Below are 23,506 nucleotides of genomic sequence, written 5' to 3'. Positions count from 1 at the left end.
ACATTTTCATTACACTGAATTATCTGTCAACTTCAGATTTTGTAAATCATTTTCATAGTGCAGCTGAAAATGTTCTAAACTGGTATCAAGGAGCAGCACGCAATGTCAAAAGACAAATGCTTCATCAGCTGTCAATGGTTGATCCTACGAATCTTCATTTTAAGGGTAAAGAAGTTATGGAGAGTGAAAACATCTGCTGACTTGTTACTGCTATCAACTACAGAGATTGGCAAGATGTAATTCACTGGTTACTTTTCAAATGTGGCCAGAATAAAGTTAGTTAACAGAGGTAGAACTAAGAATTTATACCAAATATACATTTTGTCAATGTGAAACTGTCACAGATAAACTTACAGGACAGATTTTCAGAGTGAGGTACAAGTGAATCGGCATTGGTGTACATGCAGTGTTGACAAATTGGCACATATGAGAATAAGGAAATCTGTGGGCCTATAGCAAACAGTGTTGTACGCATTATTACAGCTACCTCGAAATTGAGTGATATGGGGAAATGGGGAAAACCTAAATCTGAATTATCTAAAGTAGTAGTATGACTTATTTCACGTTAATTGCAAATATGAAAGTTGGTTTTGGTATTAAAATGGGTTCCAGTTAACTTCAAGCAGGGACCTGCCAGCCTCTATCTTGCCTTCACAGGATACAATGGTATCATCTCCTAATATCCTGTATTGAGATGGTTTCATTTGCTCCCAGGCCAAGTCTTCAGCCAATAAAAACTCCTGAGCCCTCTCTTTTGCAGGCAAACTCCAAAGAGGTGCTTTCAAATGTAAAATTGTCCACAAAGCACTGTTGATTACCTCATGTTGATTTGAGATGCTCCTTACCAGTCTCAGACACCTTGACTGCGGAAGAACTTATTATTTGAATCTTTGGTAGCTGGAACAATCTCCTTTGCCCAATTTAAGATAATACCTGATTTTTCTGTAGTTATTAATTTAAGTAAATGTGTGGGAAGTTTATTTTAGATCACTTCTAGAACCATGGAGTAGGACTTCCTCTGCTTCCTGTTCAAAGAATTAATTCTTGATACACGTTTTAATTAAATGAAAATAAAATTGCTTTTTTAGCAGTGAAGTCTATGGAGACATAGAATATGCACTGCGTTTTGTACTTGGTATGATGGTTCTTCTACTGGACAGGAGCTCCAATGCACAGTTACCAAATAAATGATAAACATTTGCAATTTCCTTTCTCCCTCCTAATGATCTACTTTCATGTTAAAATTATGTAGGTGAAGGGGAAGTAAGTTATGTTGTTTTCCTTTTAGTAATTGAAACCATTTTTTTATTTCAATTTCTTCATCTTAAATAATAGCGAATTAGAGGATTTCATGCTTTTTCCCTCTCTGTCTCCTAGGAAACTGATCTCATGACCTTTAATATCTCAATGCACCGTTCTTGGTGGCGAGAGCACGGGCCTGGCTGCATACGAAGAGTGGTGCGTCCTTCTTCTCCTGGCATCCTAGATGATTACTCCTATGTCTCTGTGACAGGCTGCATAATCGATTTCCAGTACCTAGAGGTCATTCACAGCGCTATCCAAATACTCCTCTCTGTAAGTCCCTATTTCCTTTTGTACTCAGACTCCAGCGAGATCTTTTTGCATTCAGAGTTCAGTTCTTGAGTGTTTCTTTCTTGATAGGGTAATGTAGCAGTTGATGAATAGCAGCACAGATTTGGAACTGTGTTATATTTTGAATTACAGAATGATAGTCACATTATTAAACCACTGTTCTTTTTGCTTTTATCTTCCAAGGCTCTGTATAGGTGACAAATTGGGATAGTTCCTTTTTTGATCTTTGCTGGGAGAGGTGAAAACTGTCTGAAGTTCTCAGCTCTCATTCATTCAGGCGTGCAGAAAAGGAGAGCAGACTTGTCCAAAATTAGTTTGCCTAAATCTTTCCGAAGTTCACAATTGCTGATATTATTTATTCTGTCCTGAATGTAAATATATTTTACTTGATAACAGCTTAGCTTCTCCCAAAGTGAGATATAAATGTGACACTTGAAAAAGGCCAGAGAAATATTAGGAATGAGAGTACTCATATTTAACCATGTTACCTGTTCTTTCCTGAGTCTCTGGGTTATCACGGTACTCTGCTTTTGTGATCCACTTCTTGTAGTGGCAATGCCAGTCAAATTGCAAGGAAAAGAAGTCATTAGAGAAGGTCTGCTGTCTGTCACACAGCTGTTGAGCTGTGCCACGAGTTGCTAGGTATCTGAGGGCTGTGGGCAATGCTGGGAAGTAATGGGTCTGGATGAGTTACTTTGAGAGCAGTAGACCAGTCTTAGCCACAGCCTTTCCTCAAATTCCTGGTTTTGCTTAAGCTCAAAAGCTTGGCTGGCACAAACTTTGTGTGAACTCCTAGAAGTGGTATCTGTTTCATCCTCTACATAGTTAGAAGTGGTACAAAGGAAATGGTCCAACAGAAGTGACTGCATGTAGGTCTGATACACCTCAGATATCTGTACCTATTCTGAGAAAAAAATGCTTGTGGTTTGTGCTCCTAACCATGACCACCAGTTCTTGCTGAATAGCATGGAAAAGGTTATGGTTTCCCGTCCATGCCTGCTGGTGAGACAAGCTCCATTAAATGATCAGCAAGAAAGGTCAGATATTCCTAGTATTCCTAGTCTATTCAGTACTTCAAGCTGTTGTGCTGAGAGCAAATACTGCCGCTAGCAAAGTAAGAGAGATTGGCAGATTTAATTTATTAGTTTGAAATTTAGTTTGAAATTAGTTTGAATTTTTTTTTCTCAGCAAGTTTGCTGACGACACCAAGCTGTTGATACGGTAGAAGGAAGGAATGCCATTCACAGGGACCTCGAGAGACTAGAAAGGTGGGCCCGGGTGAACCTGATGAGGTTCAACACAGCAAAGTACAGAGTTTTGCGCTTGGGCCGGAGGAATCCCAGGCATCCATAGACTGGAAGGAGCGGTCCTTGAGAGCAGCCCTGTGGAGAAGGACCTGGGGGTCTTGATAGATGAAAAGCTCAACATGAACCAGCAGTGTGCTCTTGCAGCTCAGAAGGCAAATGGTATCCTGGGCTCCATCAAAAGAGGGGTGGCCAGCAGGGACAGGGAGGTGATTGTCTCCCTCTACTCCACTCTTGTGAGGCCCCATCTGGAGTACTGTGTCCAGGTCTGGACAAGACCCAAACAACAAAGACAGAGATCTGTTGGAGAGGGTCCAGAGGAGAGCCACAAAGATGATCAAGGGACTGGAGTATCTCCCCTATGAAGACAGGCTGAGGCTTGTTCAATCTGGAGAAAAGAAGGCTGTGGGGTGACCTCGTTGCAGCCTTTCAGTCCCTGAAGGGAGCCTACAAACAGGAGGGGAATCAACTCTTTGAAAGGATTGATAACTGCAGGACGAGGGGAAATGGTTTTAAGTTGAGGGAGGGAAGATTTAGGTTGGATGTCAGGGGGAAGTTCTTTACAGAGAGAGTGATGAGGTGCTGGAACAGGCTGCCCAGAGAGGTTGTGGATACCCCGTTCCTGGAGGTGTTCAAGGCCAGGTTGGATGGGGCCCTGGGCAGCCTGGTCTAGTATTAAATGTGGAGGTTGTTGGCCCTGCATGTGGCAGGAGAGTTGGAGATTCGTGATCCTTGAGGTTCCTCCCATCCCTGGCCATTTTGTGATTCTGTGATTTTTCTCAGATTTTATTTTTCCATGTAATGACATATTTTGAATGTAATGAATCATTCATTCATTTAAATGAAGTGATGGGACAACTCACGTGTATGAGTGCTGTCATAGATGGTTACAGGTTCTTCAGTAGAGAGAGACAGAGAATTAGAGGTGTTGAGCTAGCCCTGTCTGGTAAGGGATGCTTTGGCTGCATGGATCTGGGTAATAGTGATAAAAGCTTTGAGTCAGGGGAAAAGCAAGCAGGTGGATATTATTATGGGATTCTACTGTTGTTCATCCTGATCAGGGTGAACCAGCAAATGAAATGTTCTCTAAGCAACCGGAAGTCTTATGGTCACTAGCCCATTGTCTCATTGGCACCTTCAGCTTTCCTGAAGTCTGCTGGAAATACATTACAGCAAAGAGTAAACTGTGTTGGAGATTCCTGTGGTGTGTGGAAGATATCTTCCTCAGACAGATGGTGAGACAACCCACTAGGGAAGATGCCCCACTTGTCCTGTTTTCTGCAAACAGAGAAGCTCTTATGGGTGATGTGATAGCTGGAGGCTGTCTTGTCAGAGCAATCATTAAATGATAGGTTGTTTTTGTTTTGTTTTGTTTTAATGTTAACTGAAGAAAGGATGGCAGTTAGCAGAACTGCTACCTTGGATTTCCAGGGGGCAGGCTTCAGCCTATTTAGAGAGCAGGATCATAGAATCCTTTGAGAGGTGATTCTGAAAGGCAACAGAGTCCAGGCAGGCTGGACGTTCAAGACTGAAATCTTATGGGCACCATGCTCAAAAAACTGAGCCATCATTAAATGCTAATGCAGAAGAATACAAAAAAAGATGTAATAATTTCTGCAGCATTACATAAAGCATAAGATGTCCATTTCTTGTGTGGTGAATTATTGCCTGGAACAATCATAAACAAATTCTGTACATAATACATAGTGATTCCAAAATGAGACAGGGACTTATAAGACTTGACTGGGAATTAAAGTTGCCAGGTTCAGATATTGCTTTTGACTGATATACACAATGTTAAAATATGCAAAGTAGGGTTTTCCTCCAGTCTTATTATCTTGCTTATCCCATCTGTGAGACACTGTGATTAGCATAGGAGTCTGTACTTCAATTTCCATTCTGAGTTGTAATTTAGCCTTATTTAATTTGTTGTCACACAGGACAGAAGTCACCACCTAGATTATCAGGATTTCTTCATTTTCCTCTCATTTTCTGTTGACCCAAGAAAGTTCCCATTCATTTCAGATGCATAACTGTTTTCTAATTAGGATAATAATTTCAGTTGTTAGTTAAAATGTCCTTTTACAGTATTGAAGAGTTGCTAGAAGGCTGGCTATGTAGCCCTTCTTATTTTTCTTCTCACTGTGTCTAGTCTCAAAAGTAGAACATTCCTTTTTGAACCTTACAGCCCACTTAATTTTTATAACATTTTTATTTTGTAGAAGTAGCAGAACAAACCGTTTTATAATGTAACAAAAAATTTATTGGCATAACAAATCATTTTATCATGCTAACCCCTGTCCAAATGACTGGAAAGGTATGCAATTCCATTTGATAGGGAGTCAGAGCCTCAGTAACAAGAAATCCCTCTAGGAGCAAATATTGGATACCTGTCCAGGTATTTAATTCACTGCAGTTCTCCATTTCTGAAGAGTGACTTTGTATTGAAATCTTTCTTTTCTTTTTAAACTGGTATAAAACATTTTTATATGCATGGAGTTCTCCAGCTGTAAGTACATTAGACCCTCCTTTGAAGAATATATTACATAATCATTTATTTAATTCTAACACTCTAAGGCTCCTTCTGTATTTGCTCTATAGTTGTTTCCAAAGAAAATATATTTTACCAGTGAAACAGTAGTTTTGTATCTCATTCTTTATTGTACATGACTATTGAAATGAATTGAGTATTGAAGGTTTAAGTACTTCTTTAGATTGGGGAAAAATCAAGAGAAATACGGGAGAGTGAGATGCAATTAAAAATAAATATATTTAAATTGTGTGTTTAAAATTTACATTTATTTTGTGCGTAGTATATCGCTTTGTTATAAATATCTGTGCAGTAGCTTTAAATTTAAAATACAAGTTTCTTTACTGAAACCTGAAGTTTTTGAGAATAAATGTATGTTCCAGTTAAAATCAAGGCATTTTAGTGGTTTTGAGAAGGGTCTTTACAGGGAGTTTTGTAGTAGATGCTGAAGCTTATGTCACAGTAAGTTTGTTCACAGCTGCACTGCACCAAGCCAAAGTTCATGGGCGTAGTTCTGGAATTAGCAGCAGTATAATTTCATCAGTTCTGAAAATGCAAAACGAATTAATGTTAGCAGAGTGAAAAGCTAACACTGGAGTGCTTCAAGGGACACAAGTTGTAACCTTCTCATGTCACTGCACTGCACAAGGTGAGCCTAACTTTCCACTGAGGTCTAATGACAGTACTCTTCGCTGTGTGGTAGAGCTATACCTAAAATCTAGAACATTGAAGGGAAAAAAAGATATAAGAGGAAAAAAAAGGAAAAAAAAAAAAGGAAAAAAAAAACAACACCAAAACACTAAAAACTCAAAGCATTCAATATGTTTGGTATGTTACTGATGACCAAAACCAGGATATTTTGAAGAAAAGCACTGCTTTACTTAGCAGAGGTACATCTGGTAATCTTGTATCAATTAGTATAGCTCTTAGGTGACAACAGGACCTATAAATGATGAACAGTCACCAAAAAAAAACACAAGTCAACCAACCAAACAGGAAACACTCCTGGAGAGTTACCTCATTTTCACTGCATTACAAAGCCAGTCAAATATGTGATTTAGTGAGATAAAGATAAATGAAGCTTATCCATAGTGGTGCTGAAAGCAGCAAGTATACTGGCCTAAGTTAAAGTCAAGCAGTAATCAACAGGGGATAACTTAATTGCTAGAAGTACAACCACCATACAACCAGAAAAATTACTTCCTTTCTGCAGAATTACTGTATGTAATGAAGTTATAATATCACAACTATTAGAACAGTCAAACCTACTCAAAAGTAGTAAAATTGGGATTTGCATTCTGTGACCACTGGATAAGTGAGCAGTCTGTCCATCTTACCTACACACATCACTGAAGCATGCCTAGTAAAATGGGTGTTGAGGCCAGCTGACTCAGGGCAACTCATGTCTACGCTGTTGGCCTCAGTCTCCAAAATACACTAGTACCTTCAAGCCACTCAGCAGGAATAATACTGGGATTGTTTTTCCAACCAAAACTGTGCTGGGAACAGTTTGGGAGAATACTGTCTGCTGTCTGGAACAGGCTGAACTCAAGCCATGTGGCAGCATGGGTGACTGCATGCCAGTGCCAGGAACACTCTCAGGCATACAGGAATTTCCTTCTATTGATGCAGTCGTGGTGGGCAAATCTCCAGCTGCAATTCATTCCTCAGGGCGGACCTAGGAAGGATCTGGAAAGTAGTTAAAAGGCTCTGTTTAGTTAAAGGAGTATATAAATCTTTGGTTAGCACCAATATTTTACTTTTTTTAATCTCATGCACAGAAGCTAGTGATCAACCTTTTTGACATGATTGAGTAGGATGACATGACATCCAGCAATTACAGAGATGTTTTATGACAACGCGCAATGTCAGACAGTCAATACTGGGCTGATCTCATTAATTGAAATCCTTACTAATATCCGTATTGGTGAATAGCTAAAACCAGTGGTTTTCAATTCAGAAGCATTCTATTCTGTTAAGAGCTTCCACCAGCCTCATATGGCACTGTGTGAGAGACACCTCTAGCCCTGTGTTAAGCTATATGTGTCTGTCTTGTGTCAGTACTTCTGCTGGCCTCTCTCCAAATGGAGAATTGAGCATGGAGCTGGGGCTTTGTGTGGATAAGGATTGCGTTTCTGTGCTGTTTATGAATGTTTTGCCTCTTAGCATGTTTCATCTGATGTGTACTTTTTCAGCTAGAAAAAAAAGCTGAAAATACTTTGAGCTTTGGGTGTGAAGCCAAAGATTGAGAGAGATGTTTAATTTATTCTAGGAATTGATTTCATTTATACTTGGCCTCATTATGGCCCCCAAGAAAGGTCTGGTTTTTGCATAAATAGTGGATTGAAGATGGTATCAAAAGCAGTTGTTTTAGTCTAAAATCTTTACTGTAGAGCTCATTGGGGCTAAAACTATTAAAGAGCCTGAAGTAGGTGTTTACTTGGGTTGATGCATGAAATCAGTCTGGTACAGGAACACATCTAGTGTGTGTACAGCAATGTGGCAATGTGGAGGCAGCTTGCACTCCTCTATAGTAGTTGGAGGTGGAGGACTTCATGTCTGGACATACCTAATGGTTATTCTGCATGCAAGAGATAATAAAACCACATTTAACTGGACACTGTCTCCCAGGATTTAGATTAGGCAATAGGAATATGTCCTGAAAATAGCTCTCCCCAGTGCACTTTTCAATTCTTGAACTTACCCATGTTGTGCTTTCTCTAGGCAATGGACTTGTAAAGCAGCTTTCAATACAGTGTCTGAATGTTTGGTAACGTGTTCAGTGCTGGTAGAATTGCAACCTCTGTGTGTTACATCATGACATATACTCTCTATGTTAATGAGATTTATGTACTCGCTATCATTAAAAATAGTATGAAACATTCATACTTACTGATGAAATTTGATGCCACGCACTTCTAAAAATCTAATCCTTCTTAGATTTGTCATCCTTACATTTTCAGATTATCTTGTTTTAATTAACCAGATAGGGTCATTTGAAATATACTGAATTTTTATTATTATTATGATTGTTCTTAATAATGCTATCATCCCTGTCATAAAGTTAGTTTGTTCCTCTTATTTTTTGAGGGATTAATTTCTCTTATTTTTGTCATAATTATGTTGTCCTAAATGTATATGACCAGAACATGCAATGTCACTTCTGTAGAGAAATGAAAAGCAATTGTCACCAGCCATTGTTTCATAGCTTGCCTCGGGATTGCCTCGCTTTGGGAATTATTTATACCCTCCCACCTCCAAAGAATCTGCCAAATGTTGATTTTGTAATACTGCTATGAATTATGACATTTGTTAAATTTAAATGCTTTTTTCATCAGAGAAAAATGCAATTTAATTAACAACCTTATTTAGCACAGTAGACATTAAAATGGAGTTTATGATTCTTGTGTAAATAATTAATCAAGTGAAACATTGTGAGTATTGAACTATAGAGAGGGTAAGTGTAGAAGCATTGCCAGAGTTACTTAATGATGTTCAGATCATTGACCAAGCTTTTACTACTGAGCCATAAGTCTCAATCCTTTTTAGATTAATTTGGATGGCTCTTCCTGTATCTCCAGTGTTAAGAACTGCCTTCTCCATGCTGCTGTAAAAGCTCCAGGAGTTGCTCTGAAAGAGGTTGTAAAGGAGTTTTTGCTCCTCCCTTCTGACAGTCAGAGCTACAGCTTGCTTCTTATTCATTTAGATATAACAAAAGGGCTAATTATATCGATATGTGATGGGGTGCCTCCAAGGTACTGCAGCAGTCTGCTTTTGCCCATTAGTTATGGCCGTGTTATTTTTATAATTGGACAGAAAAGGATGCTAGGGAGCACATCGTGTACGCTGCTCTCCAAAGAAAAGCCCTGGAGGGGCTGAGACCAGTGCTCAGCCAGGTTCCTTACTCTCTTTCCATTTCCCCGAGTGACGTGTGATTGATTAAGAAAGCCAGTCAACATCAGCATGTGATAGAAAAACATGAGGCAATTTACTGTTAAGGGCTACAGGAACAGTGCATGAGTAAAATATAGTAGTCCTAAAGGTATTACAACTCTCCTTGAATGTTTGCTTGTAACTTTCAAATTGCAAATAGTTTGTAAACAAAGAATTGTGCAAGTGGCATAGAAAATTAACTTTGCTCTGTCTGCAGAGCTCAACTTCAATGTTTTTCCAAAAGGGGGTGTCATGGTTTCATGGTTTTTCATCACTATTCCAGGGGTGACAGGAGGTATGAAAGAAGTGCCTAATAATAATAGCCAGGAAGATCTGTCTTCTCCAAGATTCATTAGTAATTTAGAGTGATAACCGGATTATTAAAAGTCAGAAGAACTTACTCAGCCTGGGCAGTTTTACAGGAGCTTTCAGTCTCTGGAACAGACTGCAGAGAAGATAGCTTAAACCAACCTGTGGCTTTGTAGTAGCTGTCTCATACATTTATTGCAATCTCTGCCTTGTGCAAATTCTCCAGTGTTTGTAGGATTAGATCAGGGCTGCATAGAGCCCACTTGTCCTTTGCCAATATCAATCCATCAGTGTTGAAAGATATACCTTCAAGAGAAATGAAGTTAGTGAGTGACTGTATCTGCACCAGTGTTCTAAAAATTGCTTGTCCTTTACTGTTAGTTTTAGTTAGACCCATTGTGCTTCACAGTGAATAAGTTGGAAAATATGCAAGTATGTGTTCCTAATTACCAGTCTGCATAAATAAAGTAACTGCCTGAGACAAAAGCAAGAAAAGTATATGGCTTTTTGCCGTCTGAGCTTTCCTTTCCCGTGGAACTCGTTTAAAAGGAACTGAATCACTGATAATATACCTATTTACATGTCCACTTATTCATTAACTGTTATGATGCAGATTTGCAAAAGGATTAGACAACACTCGAAGTGCAGCTGGTTAAAGGTGAGGGGATAGGGGACAGCAGTTTAAGCCCTGGCAATATGGCAGTGTCTTCGCCTTGTCAGCTAATCAATATGAGAACTAAATTGTTCTAGACATATTGCAGGACTTGATATAGATCTGTTTTCTGTTGACATGAAAATTACTAGGGCATTTTTCCAGCATCCTATATGAAAAAATCAATGAAATTGTGGAAATATTATGAAATGTTTTCATTTACAAGAAAAAATATTTTAAGTAAAAATGAAAGCCCACTTAATTTTAAGTTTTAGAATTTCATGAATGTTTATGTGTAAGTAGCACAGAAGCATGAGAGGTAAATAGAAGATTTGGAAAATAATTTACCTTCAACTTTTGCTTGAAATTACCTTTCTATGGTACAAGCACTATAATAAACGATACGTCTGCATCTTAGTCATGATAATTCTGTCAGACACTTTCATTCAGATCTATCTCCAGGGTTTTTCAAGTTAACCTGAACTGACACTGAACTGGGAGTTGCAGTGGCCCAGCACACAGTAAGCCCAGTGGCTGCTGCTGGTTCCAATACAACACGTTATCCCAGCAGACAGACAGAGGTAGCGGAAGTGGTAAAGACATCAATCAGAATACTGAAACCGTGGTATTCTGGGGATGTGAAAATTATAAGAGAAAGAACTGTCTGTGCTGGAAAAAAGATTAGCAATTTTGTTATTTTTTAGGGAATGAGGAAATTCAACATTCCTCAGGTAAAAATCAAGCAATATTTTCTTTGGACTTTAGGAACACTCCATTGACCATATGCTCTGTTAGCTGTTTGGTGTGCTACTGAGATACCAAAGATCCTGGAAATTCCTGCTTAAGCAATAGCACAGCACTCCAAAGATGTTCCTCTTCATGCCTCTCCAGATACTGCCAAACTTTCAGGAACCTCTGTGGCAACCAGTACATGATGGTTTCTTTGGAAGATGCAATCATATTAGCACCTTTCTGTCGAGCTTCAATACAAACAGCCCTGCTGTGTCCCCAGCTGCATGTTGTTATCACATCCACTCCATTTGCAAAGCTGATACGCCACTCAAGGAAATGAACTCCTTCTCTAGGTGAAGTGCTCATGTGGCTGAATAGGTTTTGCTTTTTCTAATTGATTTTTAGATGCAAACACATTTTTAAATAATGAGAAGGTATTTTGCCAAGATGGGCTGACTTCTTAGCCTGAGTGTGCATGTCTACTGTAAAGAAGGCAGGCATACCAGCAGCAAGCCTCACACTGCAGTCTTGCTAATCCTGACAACAATAGATTTGTGCTTGCTAGTAGTCATCAGAATATTTCCTTCTGCTTACAACGTTGCTAACCATGTGAGTGGTCTTTCTTGTATTGGGGAAAATATTCACTGATTAAAAATCATATCTGTGTGAGCTGTTCACCGATGGGACATTTTTCTTTTAATCATGTACTGAATTTGCAGCCTAACTCTGACATTAAAATTTGCCACCTGAACATGACCTGACTATTTCTATTTCTCCCTCTTGACTACAATCCCAGATGATTTGTAATACCCTCTAACTGCTGCAGTAACACTGTCCTAAGGAAATGTGGAAACACAGAGCTGGAATTTCACTAAACAAGCAGTGAAACAACTGAGACTCCTTGAGGTTTGAGAACATGATTTGTCTTTCACTGAGGAAAAAGGTCAATATGCATATGTGCTCCTCTCAGAACTACTCACAGAAAGACAAGGTGTTCTTGAAAAATGTCTTTTGATTTAGGAAGATTCCATAATATATCTGTTTATCTGTTCTTTGTTCATACTCTAGTATTGCAGAAAGTGTTGTAAAACTTAGTTGTGCTGCCAGACTTGTTCTTTTGCTCCATCAGTGCCTTAGTGCCTTTCAGAGAAGATGGTGCTGCAGCACTGTGATTCACAAAAGGAAGGAAGTGAAGGAGGGAAGGGTTATAACCCACAAGACTCATTCAGATTGGTTGCAGATTGTAGTATCTTGATAACAACGGCAATACAACATGAATACAGTTAAGGCACAGGTTTGTGAGTGCCTAAGAAGTGGTGCCTTCCTATATCACAGTAGTAGTGAAGGTAGAGGTGCATGATGAATTTTTCTTTTTTTAACTTCTATTTGTTTTTTCAGTGTTTGTCAGGCTTGCCTAAGAGAAAAGGCAATTTCACTGCGCTTTTATAAAGCAAAAGAAATGAGTTTCAGGTCATGGAATGAAAATGGACAAACAGAAGTGAGAAGGATGGTATTTTAGGTTATGGCTAGGAATACATTTGTGTAAAGATTGTTGTGTTCTCTGAAGGTACATAATAGACAGAGACAGAGTAAAACTGATGCTTGAATAATTTCTTTGCAGTGGTTGGATTATGATTTGAACAGGTAAGATTGCTAGTGGTCTTGAAAGGGAGACTGATGTGAATTACTTTCAGCTTGTAAGTTTTCTTCGCATGTCAGTAACAATTCTGAGAGAACAAAATCACCTTAAGGTAGAAGCCTGAAAAGTAAATTCATTTCTTCTTGCCCTTGGAGAATAGGCAGAAAGCTTCAACTGAAACAATTGCCCACCTGGAAAAAACAGAAATTATGAATAATGGTGTTTCTCCACAATTCTGATGTTAGACTGAATCAAAATGATAATTTAATGAATGTGTTGTGAAAGACCATCTTAGTTTCAGCTGGGATGGAATTCTTTTCTTCAGAGAGTCTGGTACGATGTTATGTTTTGGTTCTAGGAGAAAAACAATACTGGTACCACACTGATTTTTATAGTTGCTGCTAAACAGTGTTGTATAGAGCCAAGGCCTTTCACAGCAAATGGCTCAAGGAGGGCCCAGGGAACAAAGTTAGGACAGCTAACTTAGACTGGCCAAGGGATATTCCATATCATATGCCATCAAGCGGAAGGAGTTTTGAAGGGGTTGGGAGTTCATTGCACTCTCTTCCATTGCTCAGTGAGCTAGCTGGGCCTTGGTTGATGGGTGGTGGGCAATTGCTTGTGCATCGCTTTTTACATACCTTTATATATGTATCTATCCATAACTATTTTCCTTTTCTCAATCTTAGTAAATAGTTTTATCTCAACTCATGAGTTCTGCTTTGTTTTTTATTTTTCACTTTTTCCCCATCCCACTGGGAGCGAAAGCAGAGTGAGCCAGCAACTGTGTGGTGCTGAGCCTCCATCTGAACTTATGACATAAATAAAGATTTTTCAAGAAATCATTTCTAGTAATGCAGAAACAATCTAGCTTTCTTTTTTTTTTTAACTTTTAAGTAAATTCTTGCTATGTTTAATTGATGATCACTATGAATTAAAAATCACTGTGTAACAAACAACCTCTTGAAAGTACACTATCATTTCCTTTTTTACTTGTAATTAGTTTATTTTTATCCTTTTGTTTATCTTAAAATGTACTAGACATTAATACACATGATTTTATACAAAATAAAAACATTTAAAATACAAAGATCAACGTAGAAAATTAAAACTACGTTGTGAACACTTATATCAGGGTAGCTGAAGTGTTTTTTCAAGGAAAGAGAACACTGATTTCTGGAGTGAATTTTCAAGAGTGAAGTCACACATCATGGGTATTTGAAATACCCTCTCCATCACCTGTAGGTTTTCTTACAAATTTGATTCCACTACCTTGATACTGATTTTATTTTTACTCAGGCAAACAGGAATGAGCCAGTAATTTCACCATTTCTTCATGGTGAAATACCATGACATACCAAACATATTGCATGAAAATGCCTTCCCTAAACAAGCTCGTAGAGGAGCAATTATTTTGAGTCTAGAACACCACTGGACAAAGCCTCAAGTTTATTTTTCTTTTCAGCATTACTTTTTTATTTTGTTTACCTGGGAGATCTGGATGAATTATGTACAGGAGCATCTGTTACCTCACTGCCAATGTCACTGAAGCTAAATCAATTTTCTCTGTATTTTGTTATGGTGCATATAATTGGGAGTAAGTGATGGGAAGCCATGCTGGGGTTTTCTCAGAAGCAGCCTCACAAGAAATCATTCCTGCTAGAAAAAGAAACTATATTTTTATGGTCTTTTGTCTGAAAGGACTCTGACTTAGGCTTTGCTAGTAATATCAGCTAGCCCAGACTATTTCATCTAGCTTATTTTAGAAAGAAACACTAAAAGTTTTGAATATGGAAGATTAGTTCATTAAAAATAATTATATATAAAATAAAAAAACAACAAACTGAAGTAATTTACTTCAACACCTTTGTCCTCTGAAAATCCCTTTCCCATGCAAAATGAAAAACATCTAAGACTACGGATGCATCCCCAGATTTGCTGTATAGGTTGCCTGATTTCATGAAGGACCAAAGGGGTAACAGCATGATAACATTTATTTCAAACTACCAGCCACTGCATATCAAACCATCTGAAGAAATAACGTCATCTAGAAAAATGCTTTCTCACTTAAAGCTCCCTAACTTGCATTTATCTTTGTGCTTGAAGTTATTTGAACAATAATGATGTTGAAAAATGCTTCATTTGTAAACCCTTCCAAACTGTTTCTATTTCATGTTAATATTCCCACCCTTTTCCTGGAACACAGAACATTCAGCGGTAGATGTAATGATGAGAACTGAATATTTTAGGATCCCTTCTTGAGCATGAACAGAGATTAGTTCGAAGAGAAGGGCCTGAGCTGTTAGATGAAGAGGTTCCAAACCTGTTCTGCTCACTGTCTGCTGTCACTTGGGTCCTCATCACAAATAAGTGAAAGAATTTTGCAATTGCACTTGTTCCTCTCATTGGAGCAAGCCACTGCCAGCCCATGCCCATGCAGCTGGACAACAAGGAAACTGGGGAGAGGATGCCTGCACTCAAGCCTGTTTTTCAGGCTCAGGGGCCAGAAAAGGCAAGAATATTCTTTGGTTTGGAATCTGACCTTGCTTTTATTGACATCTGCATTCCAGACTCAGTGACTATGACTGTCATATGCCTCAGAAACAATTTAATTCATCTTGCTTCTCCTGTTTCATCACCAACACGTGCTCAACAAATTAGGGGCTCCATGATGTACACAAGAATTTTTGAGCATGGTAGAGACTGATGACTTCCATCCAGAGAGAAATTGAAGCACTCTATCCCATAAAATAAGTAAAACATGAAGTAAAGAAAAATATCCTCAAATGAGTTAAGAACTTTGTAACTTACCCTGCTGCAGTCAAACTGGACTTCTGAGGGAGATTGTACAGAATTTTTTCAGAGAATAAATGTCTTTGATTCTGCTTTTACTTGAGGAAAATTAAAAATGCAAACAAAGCAAGAGGGATGTGGGATTATCTATGCAGCTTTGAAGTGGCAGTTGGAGTGAATCCATTCTTACGATCCAACATATTCAGAACAATAAAGATAAAAGTGATGCTTTACATGGAACATCATCTGTGCCTATAGCATATGTAAAGACTTTGCCTTGAATATGTTTTGCATATTTCCATAGTGAATTAAAACCTTTTTTGAGACAGAATTCCTTTCATTTGAGGAAATAGAGGCTCTTGAGAATGAAAGTACATCTGCATAGTATAGACTTACTTTCCCAGTCCTTTCATCTCTTAGTTTTCTGTTTCCAATTTGTTGCTGAAATCAGCATTTCAGTCTATGGCTCAGATTATGATTTTCTGATATACAGAAATAAGAATTTTCAACAGAAAATAAACTGAATACTTGTGAAGAACCAGAACATATACAAAAAGAAGGCTGAATTTGAATGTTTATGCTTTTCAGAAATAGTAGACCTTGTCAGTTGCCCCAGTCATGAATACACTAAGTCAAAATTCACATCCTATGTCTGGTTCACATAGCTTCCTTTTTAGTTTAAATAAATAAATAAATAACAAAAACAGTATTCCTGTCTCAATTCTGTAGAATTAATTTCTTTTTCTGGGCTTGCTCTACTCAGTGCTAGAAATTCCTACCAGGATCAAAATATAGGATGAAGCATATAATATATTCATTTGTTCTTCCAAGATATGTTTGTATGAATATAAACTACATTAGTATATAATTTTGTTGTTGTTGTTTTTGTTGTTTTTTAAGAATGTGTGCACTTCTAATCTGTAAGATGCCAGGTCCCTGAACAATTGCAGTTCCGTATTGCCAAGATCAAAGTCTAGGTGCTTCAAGGAGCTGGAGAAGAAATTTAAAAAAAAAAAAAAGAAATGTGTTTTCTAATTACACTCTCTCAGATACACTATTTAAACAGAGAAGCTGAGCTGGTTTATATCAGAATTCATTTGGTTATTCACTACACAATGGATTTAAAAATCCCATAAATATTTATGAGTAAACTGCAGAAGGCTTACTCTTTCTTCCCACGTGTGGGGATTTTAAAATGGGAACCATGTTAGTTCAAAGTAAAACTTAATGTTTTGGTTGCTACTTAATGCATTTGACCTTACAGCTCTACACCACATACTCATACTCTCTAGTCTGTTACTTACAGACAATATTTTGGGATATAATTCAAGAGGAATTTGCATATAACTACCTAACTCCCAAAGCCACTGCATACACTGGAGTTGGAGAGGATATAAGATAGGAGCTGCTTTGCACTTTGGCCTGAGGCAGCATCAGCTGGGCAGTGTGAATTAGTAATATGTAAATGCGTAGTTCAGACTAAGCAATAAACCCAATAGAAAGAAATGGAAACAAAAAGGAAGAAACAGGTTAGACTTTATTGACTGGGTTTTTGCAGATACAGTGTCATTAATAATGCTACTGCCACCTCAGTGAATCCTACAGTCTGCAACGCTACCCTTTTCCTAAGGCGAATATCTAATTTGATTTCTGATAGCATCACATGAACAAGTCAAATTTAATATTCATATTCGTTCCAGCTGAATTTATTATTAATATCTTTCAACTGAGAGTAATTTCTATACTTTCCTCCTCTATATCTTCCATCATTCACCTTTAGTCATAGAATAAACTGCAATTGACTCTCTCTGTAGAGCAAAAGCTTTGCTCAGTTCCCACTTTTCTCTTATTTATTCACTTTAGGACTTTTTTTTTTTCATTTGTCAGTTGTTCTAAAATGAGAATTTAATCCTGGGTGTTCTTGTTTTGGCATTTCTCTGTTAGTGAGCAGTCGTGCTCACATGTGTATTCCACACTGAGCAGTGAGCATTGGCAAGCATCATTAACTCATTGCTCTGCTGAACCCTGAATTGAATTCTGTTGAAAGCAGAAACTCTGTTTCTGAGCTTCACAGATGTGAATGAAGCCCTTGTGCAAGCAAGTGTGAGACTAAGGTGTTCAGAGCCCACGGGAGGCAGGCTACCTTTTGTTGATACCCTTGCTATAGTTCTTGCAATGTTATCCTTAGTACAGCTCACATGCATCTATATTTGTGTTACTTTTCTGATGAAAGCTGGATAAAATTTCCAGTGTTGTGGTTCACATCAAGCAAAGATCTGCTTCTGCATGAAACATAACTGGAAGCTGCTGTAGGATGCCTCAGGCATGAGAGCCCTAATCAGGCATTCATCTGATGGGATCAGACCAGGGCTAGCTCAAAAGTTCAAACCAAAACAGAAGAATCTGGTATATGCGTAATGTGTTATAAGATTCTCAGGTCCAGCAGTTTTGCTGTTCAGTACCTGGTGGTCTGAAGTGCTTGCAGATGTACTTACAATCCTTATGGCTGCCTAGCTTGATAAAACACTTCCACTAGTGGATAATTCTGCCACATATAAAACATTCTGCCTAAAATTTTCCGTAGTACAAGAATGACTGAAACTAATTCAGTTCTATTATCCAACCTTTTCTGAGAAAGAGACCAAGAGGAAAAGCTCCACCCTACTAATTTAAAAAGAGAAACCTTAAATTGTTACATCCCTGTTGTGAAATGGGGGTTTGAAGTCTGCAGGGAGAAAGAGATAAAGAGGAATGTTCTCATGTTGAATGATTTTGTTCTCTGGCTGCACAGATGATTGGTAGAGCTCTGTTTCAGTAGTGTCTTTTAAATGTGTCAGATCTGTTCTCTGACAATTCTGTGAATGCAGAGCAGTCTCCAGCCTCAGTGCTGTTTTGCACTGTTCCCATAGGTGAGCTGCAAAGGCCAGCAGATATTTCACTTAAAGCACCTCCTCCAGGAGTGGCCAAAATGCATCATCTTTAATCTCATGCTCTTGCTGATGGCATGTGAAGAGGCAAGGTAAGCAAGAACCCACAGAGAAGAGTTAAAAATGTATGAAGAAGACAAGTGGCAAAAAAAAGGAGAAATCCTCCCCTTCTAACGTTAGGCATGCTCTTCAGAGCTAGTTCTGAGTAACACATGCACATGCTGTATGAAAGCACAGATGCTCTATTTCTTGTGTACTCTCTGCTCCATCCCTCACTATTACTGTTAAACATCTTTCTATATCAGTACCAATACTATCAGTCATGCATAATCTCACTTGACATTTCTGGGTTATCTACAGCCAGTGTGTCTGAATATAAGTGAAAGAACATTACTAATTAAGCACCAATTTTGAAATACCCCAATTCTTTTAACTTTGTTGTTCTATTCATTTATGTAGTCAGTAATTGACACTGAACTACTACATACCTGCACATATTAGGACTAATTGCTATTTACTATTTTTTTGAGAAAAATACGGGGTGTAAAGACGCAAAAGAACTGCTAGCTGCTACTCAGTTGATGTGTACTGTAAAATCTAGGGCAAATTATGAAGTCTTCACAATTACTTCTTTTTCCTTTATAGTGCCTTTGGTAACTTCTGTCTCTCTGATCCTGAAAAAAATGCTGAAGGTCTTCAAAGGGTGCTGAGCACTTCCTAGATCAAACTCTTTGATATGAATGTGTTCGCTGAGTGATTCTGTTTGTACTTGTCCCTCTAGCATAATGCTGATGCTTTGCAAATGGAAACAGTATCATTTGAAGATGTGTTAAAAAAGGCAGTCCAGGAAAAAGGGTACTTTGTACAGCAAAGGTTAGACTCCTTGTATGCACCACACTACACAGTACCATGAAATTATTATTCCCACTGTTTCCTCTGTTCTTTTATTTGTAAAACAATTGCTTGAAAGCTGTGCTTAGATTTTATCCAGTGATCTGAAAGTGCATTCTGTTTAACAGATATAACCAATTTCTTTAACTGACATTAGGCTACTGTCACACAAACACAAGACGTTTTGTCTCAGAGGCACTCAGAAACTTCCCAGAATTTATTCAGGATAATTTAGTGGCCAAAATAAAAAGCTATCATCAATACTAAGAAACAAATTCATTTTAGAAGTAACAATCCTGAACAAGCAGGAACACATTGCATCTGACTATCATTTAGTAATTAGCATTTTATGTTTCTTAGAACATCCATTCATTCGGGCTTTAGCATCGTGTCTGTGAATTATGATTTAGAACAAGCCAAAGCGAGGCACATGAGACCAAGCAGACTGAACAGCGATGCCTGTCACATGGGCAAGTGCTGCTGCTTTTTAAGTACCAGACAAAGATTTAAATGAGCAGGGAGCCTTCAAAGAAAGCATCAATCTAAGGAAGCAGTAAAAAAATACCCTTCTGTCATTGGTATGATTTCAGCTGAGCAGAGATACTCAACACAATGCCAAAGATTTTGAGACCAGACAAGTACAAGATATCAAAGGAATGCAGACATGGTAAAAATCCCTCATGGTATTTCGTTAAGAAGCACATCACAAAGAGAGAGGACAGCTGGAGAATAAAACTGTCTGTTTCTTTCTCCTCATTAATATATGTGATTGTGTGATTAACTTGTTTAAGTCTCATAAAATTGAGAGTATATTAACAGAGGCAAATAAATACAAATAACTATTTCCAGAATAAGCATCCCCATAAGATTCCTGAATCTTATGGGAATAGACTATGATTTTTGAGACTTTATTATGGAAGAATATTCTATGTAAGTAAATTTTAGGCAATTAGTTGCTTGCACAATTTCTTGATAGTATAAAATAAATAATTATCTGCTGGCAGTGGGTCATTCAGCCATGTTTTACATCCGGTTCTGTAGTTGTACTAACATGATTGTAACAGAAAAGAGGACTGTTAAAATAAAGTGCTGGAAGCCTTAACTGTCTGAAAGAATAAATAGCCATTCTTGTGAGATGAAGAAAAAAAAAATAACCAACACTGCTCTTACTTTATCCATTTTCTAACTTTATTAATATGGTTCAGTCTTAAATTGCTTACTAAAAAATTAGATTAATGCATGTATTATTTGTATACTAAGACATAAAAGAGCACCCTAAGAGTTCCAAGGTATCTTAAGAAGACAGAAGATACCACTTTATGCACTGAGGGATGATCAAATGATCTTTATCATCTTCTACAGATCTTTGCAGAATCTATTCTGTAATGTTTGACCATGGAAGCAATTTTACTTTTATAGTTAACATTACTCATAACTCAAAAGTTTTCCAACCAAAATTTCCTTTGCTATAAACTGGCATTAGGTTTCACATCTTTCAGGCTGAAAACACAGTAAAGTTGATTATTTTTATCTTCAGATCTTTTTCACATATTCAAAAATTATTGTAACACATTCTCCTGTTTGTTTTAGACTTCCTTAGACTGTATAAATTCTTCCAGTTGGGATGTTAGACCACTTTCCCCAAGTTCACAATCGCTGTCATTGTTCTCTGGGTTCTCTCCAATGTTACCTTAAATACAAAGCCCAGAAGTAAACATGGTGGGCAATATTGGTAGTAGGTGAACAGTTGGACCAAATGATCTAGGAGATCTTTTCCAACTGTAATGATTCTGTGATTCTGTAGTGCCTAATATACTTTATCTGCTGATGTCGTCATACCTCATACTTGGACTAAATTCCCAAATATACCATTTTAAAATTTCAGTCACAATATTTTAATAAATTATTAAGCATTGAGCCTCATTTATCAGCGGTTACTTCTGTTCTCAAGGTGTGACCACAGAGCCTTCCTATGTCTGTCTCTCGTCTGTCTTACTAGCCTAAATTTTGATCATGTCTCTCTGCCAGCATTGGTGAGGCACCTACAAAGGTTGTACAAAACATACAAAACAGAATTCAGACCAACTGATGTAGCTGTTAAGAATAAACAAGGTTACAGGTACATGATTTCTCATTCACATCTGAACCTTGATCTGATAGCAGACATTTTCTTGCCTTGCATATGTTATTTTGCTTCTGAGGGAATTCCTAACAGTCACATTCTGCATTTAGAGACTTTTTAGTATGAAGAGAGGACTTTTAGTACGAAGGACTAGTATTAGAGCCCTTTTTAGTATGAAGAGAGTCAGAAAAAAATGGCATTTTCTTATATTCAGCATAGCAGCCAGAGGCAAGATGATTTTTCAATTACTTTCTCTGTAAACAAAATATGCAGACAGTATAGATTCTCTCTTAAGAAAATAATGGTGGGAGAAGAAGCAGTCACAAACCAGAACAGATATATCAGTACTATGGGGTTAGTCAATCCTTAGTAAATATTTGTGCAAAATGTATTATGTGGCAGCCTAATGTAGCCCGAAATTACACTGAGGGTGAGAAGCAGGAATATTCTTACTGAACAAGTCCTGAACGTGACTGCTCTGTTAAAAGGCCATATTTTGCCACCTGCACAGCTTCAGAGGAGAGCTCATCAAACTCATACGAAAAACTGTGCAACAGGAACATTACCAAATGCAAGGAAAGGTGATTCAGTCTAACCGTGGGTGTTCTCCTGGGGGACTTTGCTCTTCCACAAGACTGCGTTGTCACAGATCCTCAGTGCTGGGCTGTGCAGCCATTCCTTTGTTATTAACTGTTTTGGCCCGATGACCTCTTTCTGCTCAGTGCTGCCACACTCTTGTCACCTTGTATGTCATAGCACTCACCCTGTCAATCATGGATCACTCTTCTCTGGGTCAGGTAGGATGTGAGTTAGAGGCAGTGGGCTCCAGTTATATTTCATACAAGCTATCAGTCTCTGCTTTGGAGTAATTGATGTCCCTTTGAGCACAAGTGCTTGAGGGAAAGATTCAGTGATATAAAAAGCTGAGAGCCCTTTTCAGACTCCCTGGAAGCTTGCAGCTTACTGCAGCCTCATAAAGCAACAGCAAATAGAGTGGTGGGCAAGATAAAGGAGTCAAGATGCCCATTTCTGAGATCAAAATGTGTTGTCAGGGATGGAGCACCATAAAGCAACCAAGGGTGATAACTTTGTGCTAATTTCATTGCCTGCTTTCTCTGCTGGGGCTCTTCAAGCCAACAAGTCTTCATCTTCTGTCAGTTAACTGCAGTCCTAAGTAATAGAATCAAAAAATCACAGAATCAAAAAGCCATGGAATCACAGAACAGCTCTCTGTCCTTCTTTTGTTAGGGTCCCCAGAAATGGACTCAGTACTCCAAGTGGGATCTTACAAGAGCAGAATAGGAGGACAGAATCACCTCCTACAACCTGCTGGTCACACTATTGCAACTCAGCATTTGGTTGGCTTTCTGAGCTACAAGCACACATTGCCAACTCATGTTGAGTCTTTCATTGACCGACACTTCCAAATTCTTCTCCTCTGGACTGCTCTCAAGCCAATTCTCTGCCCAACCTGTATCTGTGCTTGGGATTGCCCCAACTCAGGTGTAGGACCTTGCACTTGGCCTTCATGAGGTTGGCATGGGCCCACCTCTCAAGCCTGTTCCAGTCCCTCTTGTTAGCATCTCTTCCCTCTAGCATGTCAACTGCACAATTCAACTTGGTGTCATCTGCAAACTTACTGAGGATGCAACTCGATCCCACTGTCCATGTCGCCTACAAAGATGTTAAATAAAACCACTCCCAGCACCAATTCCCGAGGAATGCCTCTCTTCATTGCTCTCCACTTGGACACTGAGCATTGACTGCAACTCTCTGAGTGTGACCATCCAGCCAGTTCCTCATCCAGCAGGTGTTCCATCCATCAAATCCATTTTTCTCCAATTTGGTGACCGGGATATCATGCAGGATACTGTCAAACACTTTGCACAAGTCCAGGTATATGACATCAGTTGCTCTTCCTTGATCCTCTGAGGCTGTAACTTTATCATAAAAGACCACCACATTTGTCAGGCATGACTTATCCTCAGTGGAGCCATGCTGGTTACCGCCAATCACATCATCTTTATTCTCCTTGTGCCTTAGTAGGGCCTTCAGCAGTATCTTCTCCATGATTTTGCCAG

The 23,506-nt window shown here is 38.4% G+C and overlaps 1 protein-coding gene across 1 annotated transcript in view; it reads left to right on the top strand.

Annotated features, from left to right (window-relative positions):
- NKAIN3 (sodium/potassium transporting ATPase interacting 3) overlaps positions 1–23,506 on the top strand; it is a 329,017-nt gene that overhangs the window by 247,929 nt on the left and 57,582 nt on the right. The window contains exon 4 of the mRNA XM_042835619.1: positions 1,378–1,575. Within this exon, the coding sequence (XP_042691553.1) occupies positions 1,378–1,575 (198 nt within the window). The remainder of the gene's footprint in view (positions 1–1,377; positions 1,576–23,506) is intronic.

Source organism: Centrocercus urophasianus, unplaced genomic scaffold, assembly GCF_019232065.1.
Source record: "Centrocercus urophasianus isolate 14NV4802_14NV808 unplaced genomic scaffold, USGS_Curo_1.0 seq_11, whole genome shotgun sequence".
NCBI classification, from domain to species: Eukaryota; Metazoa; Chordata; class Aves; order Galliformes; family Phasianidae; genus Centrocercus; species Centrocercus urophasianus.
Note: the sequence above shows the minus strand (reverse complement) of the source record. Positions and strands in the feature narration are given on the sequence as shown.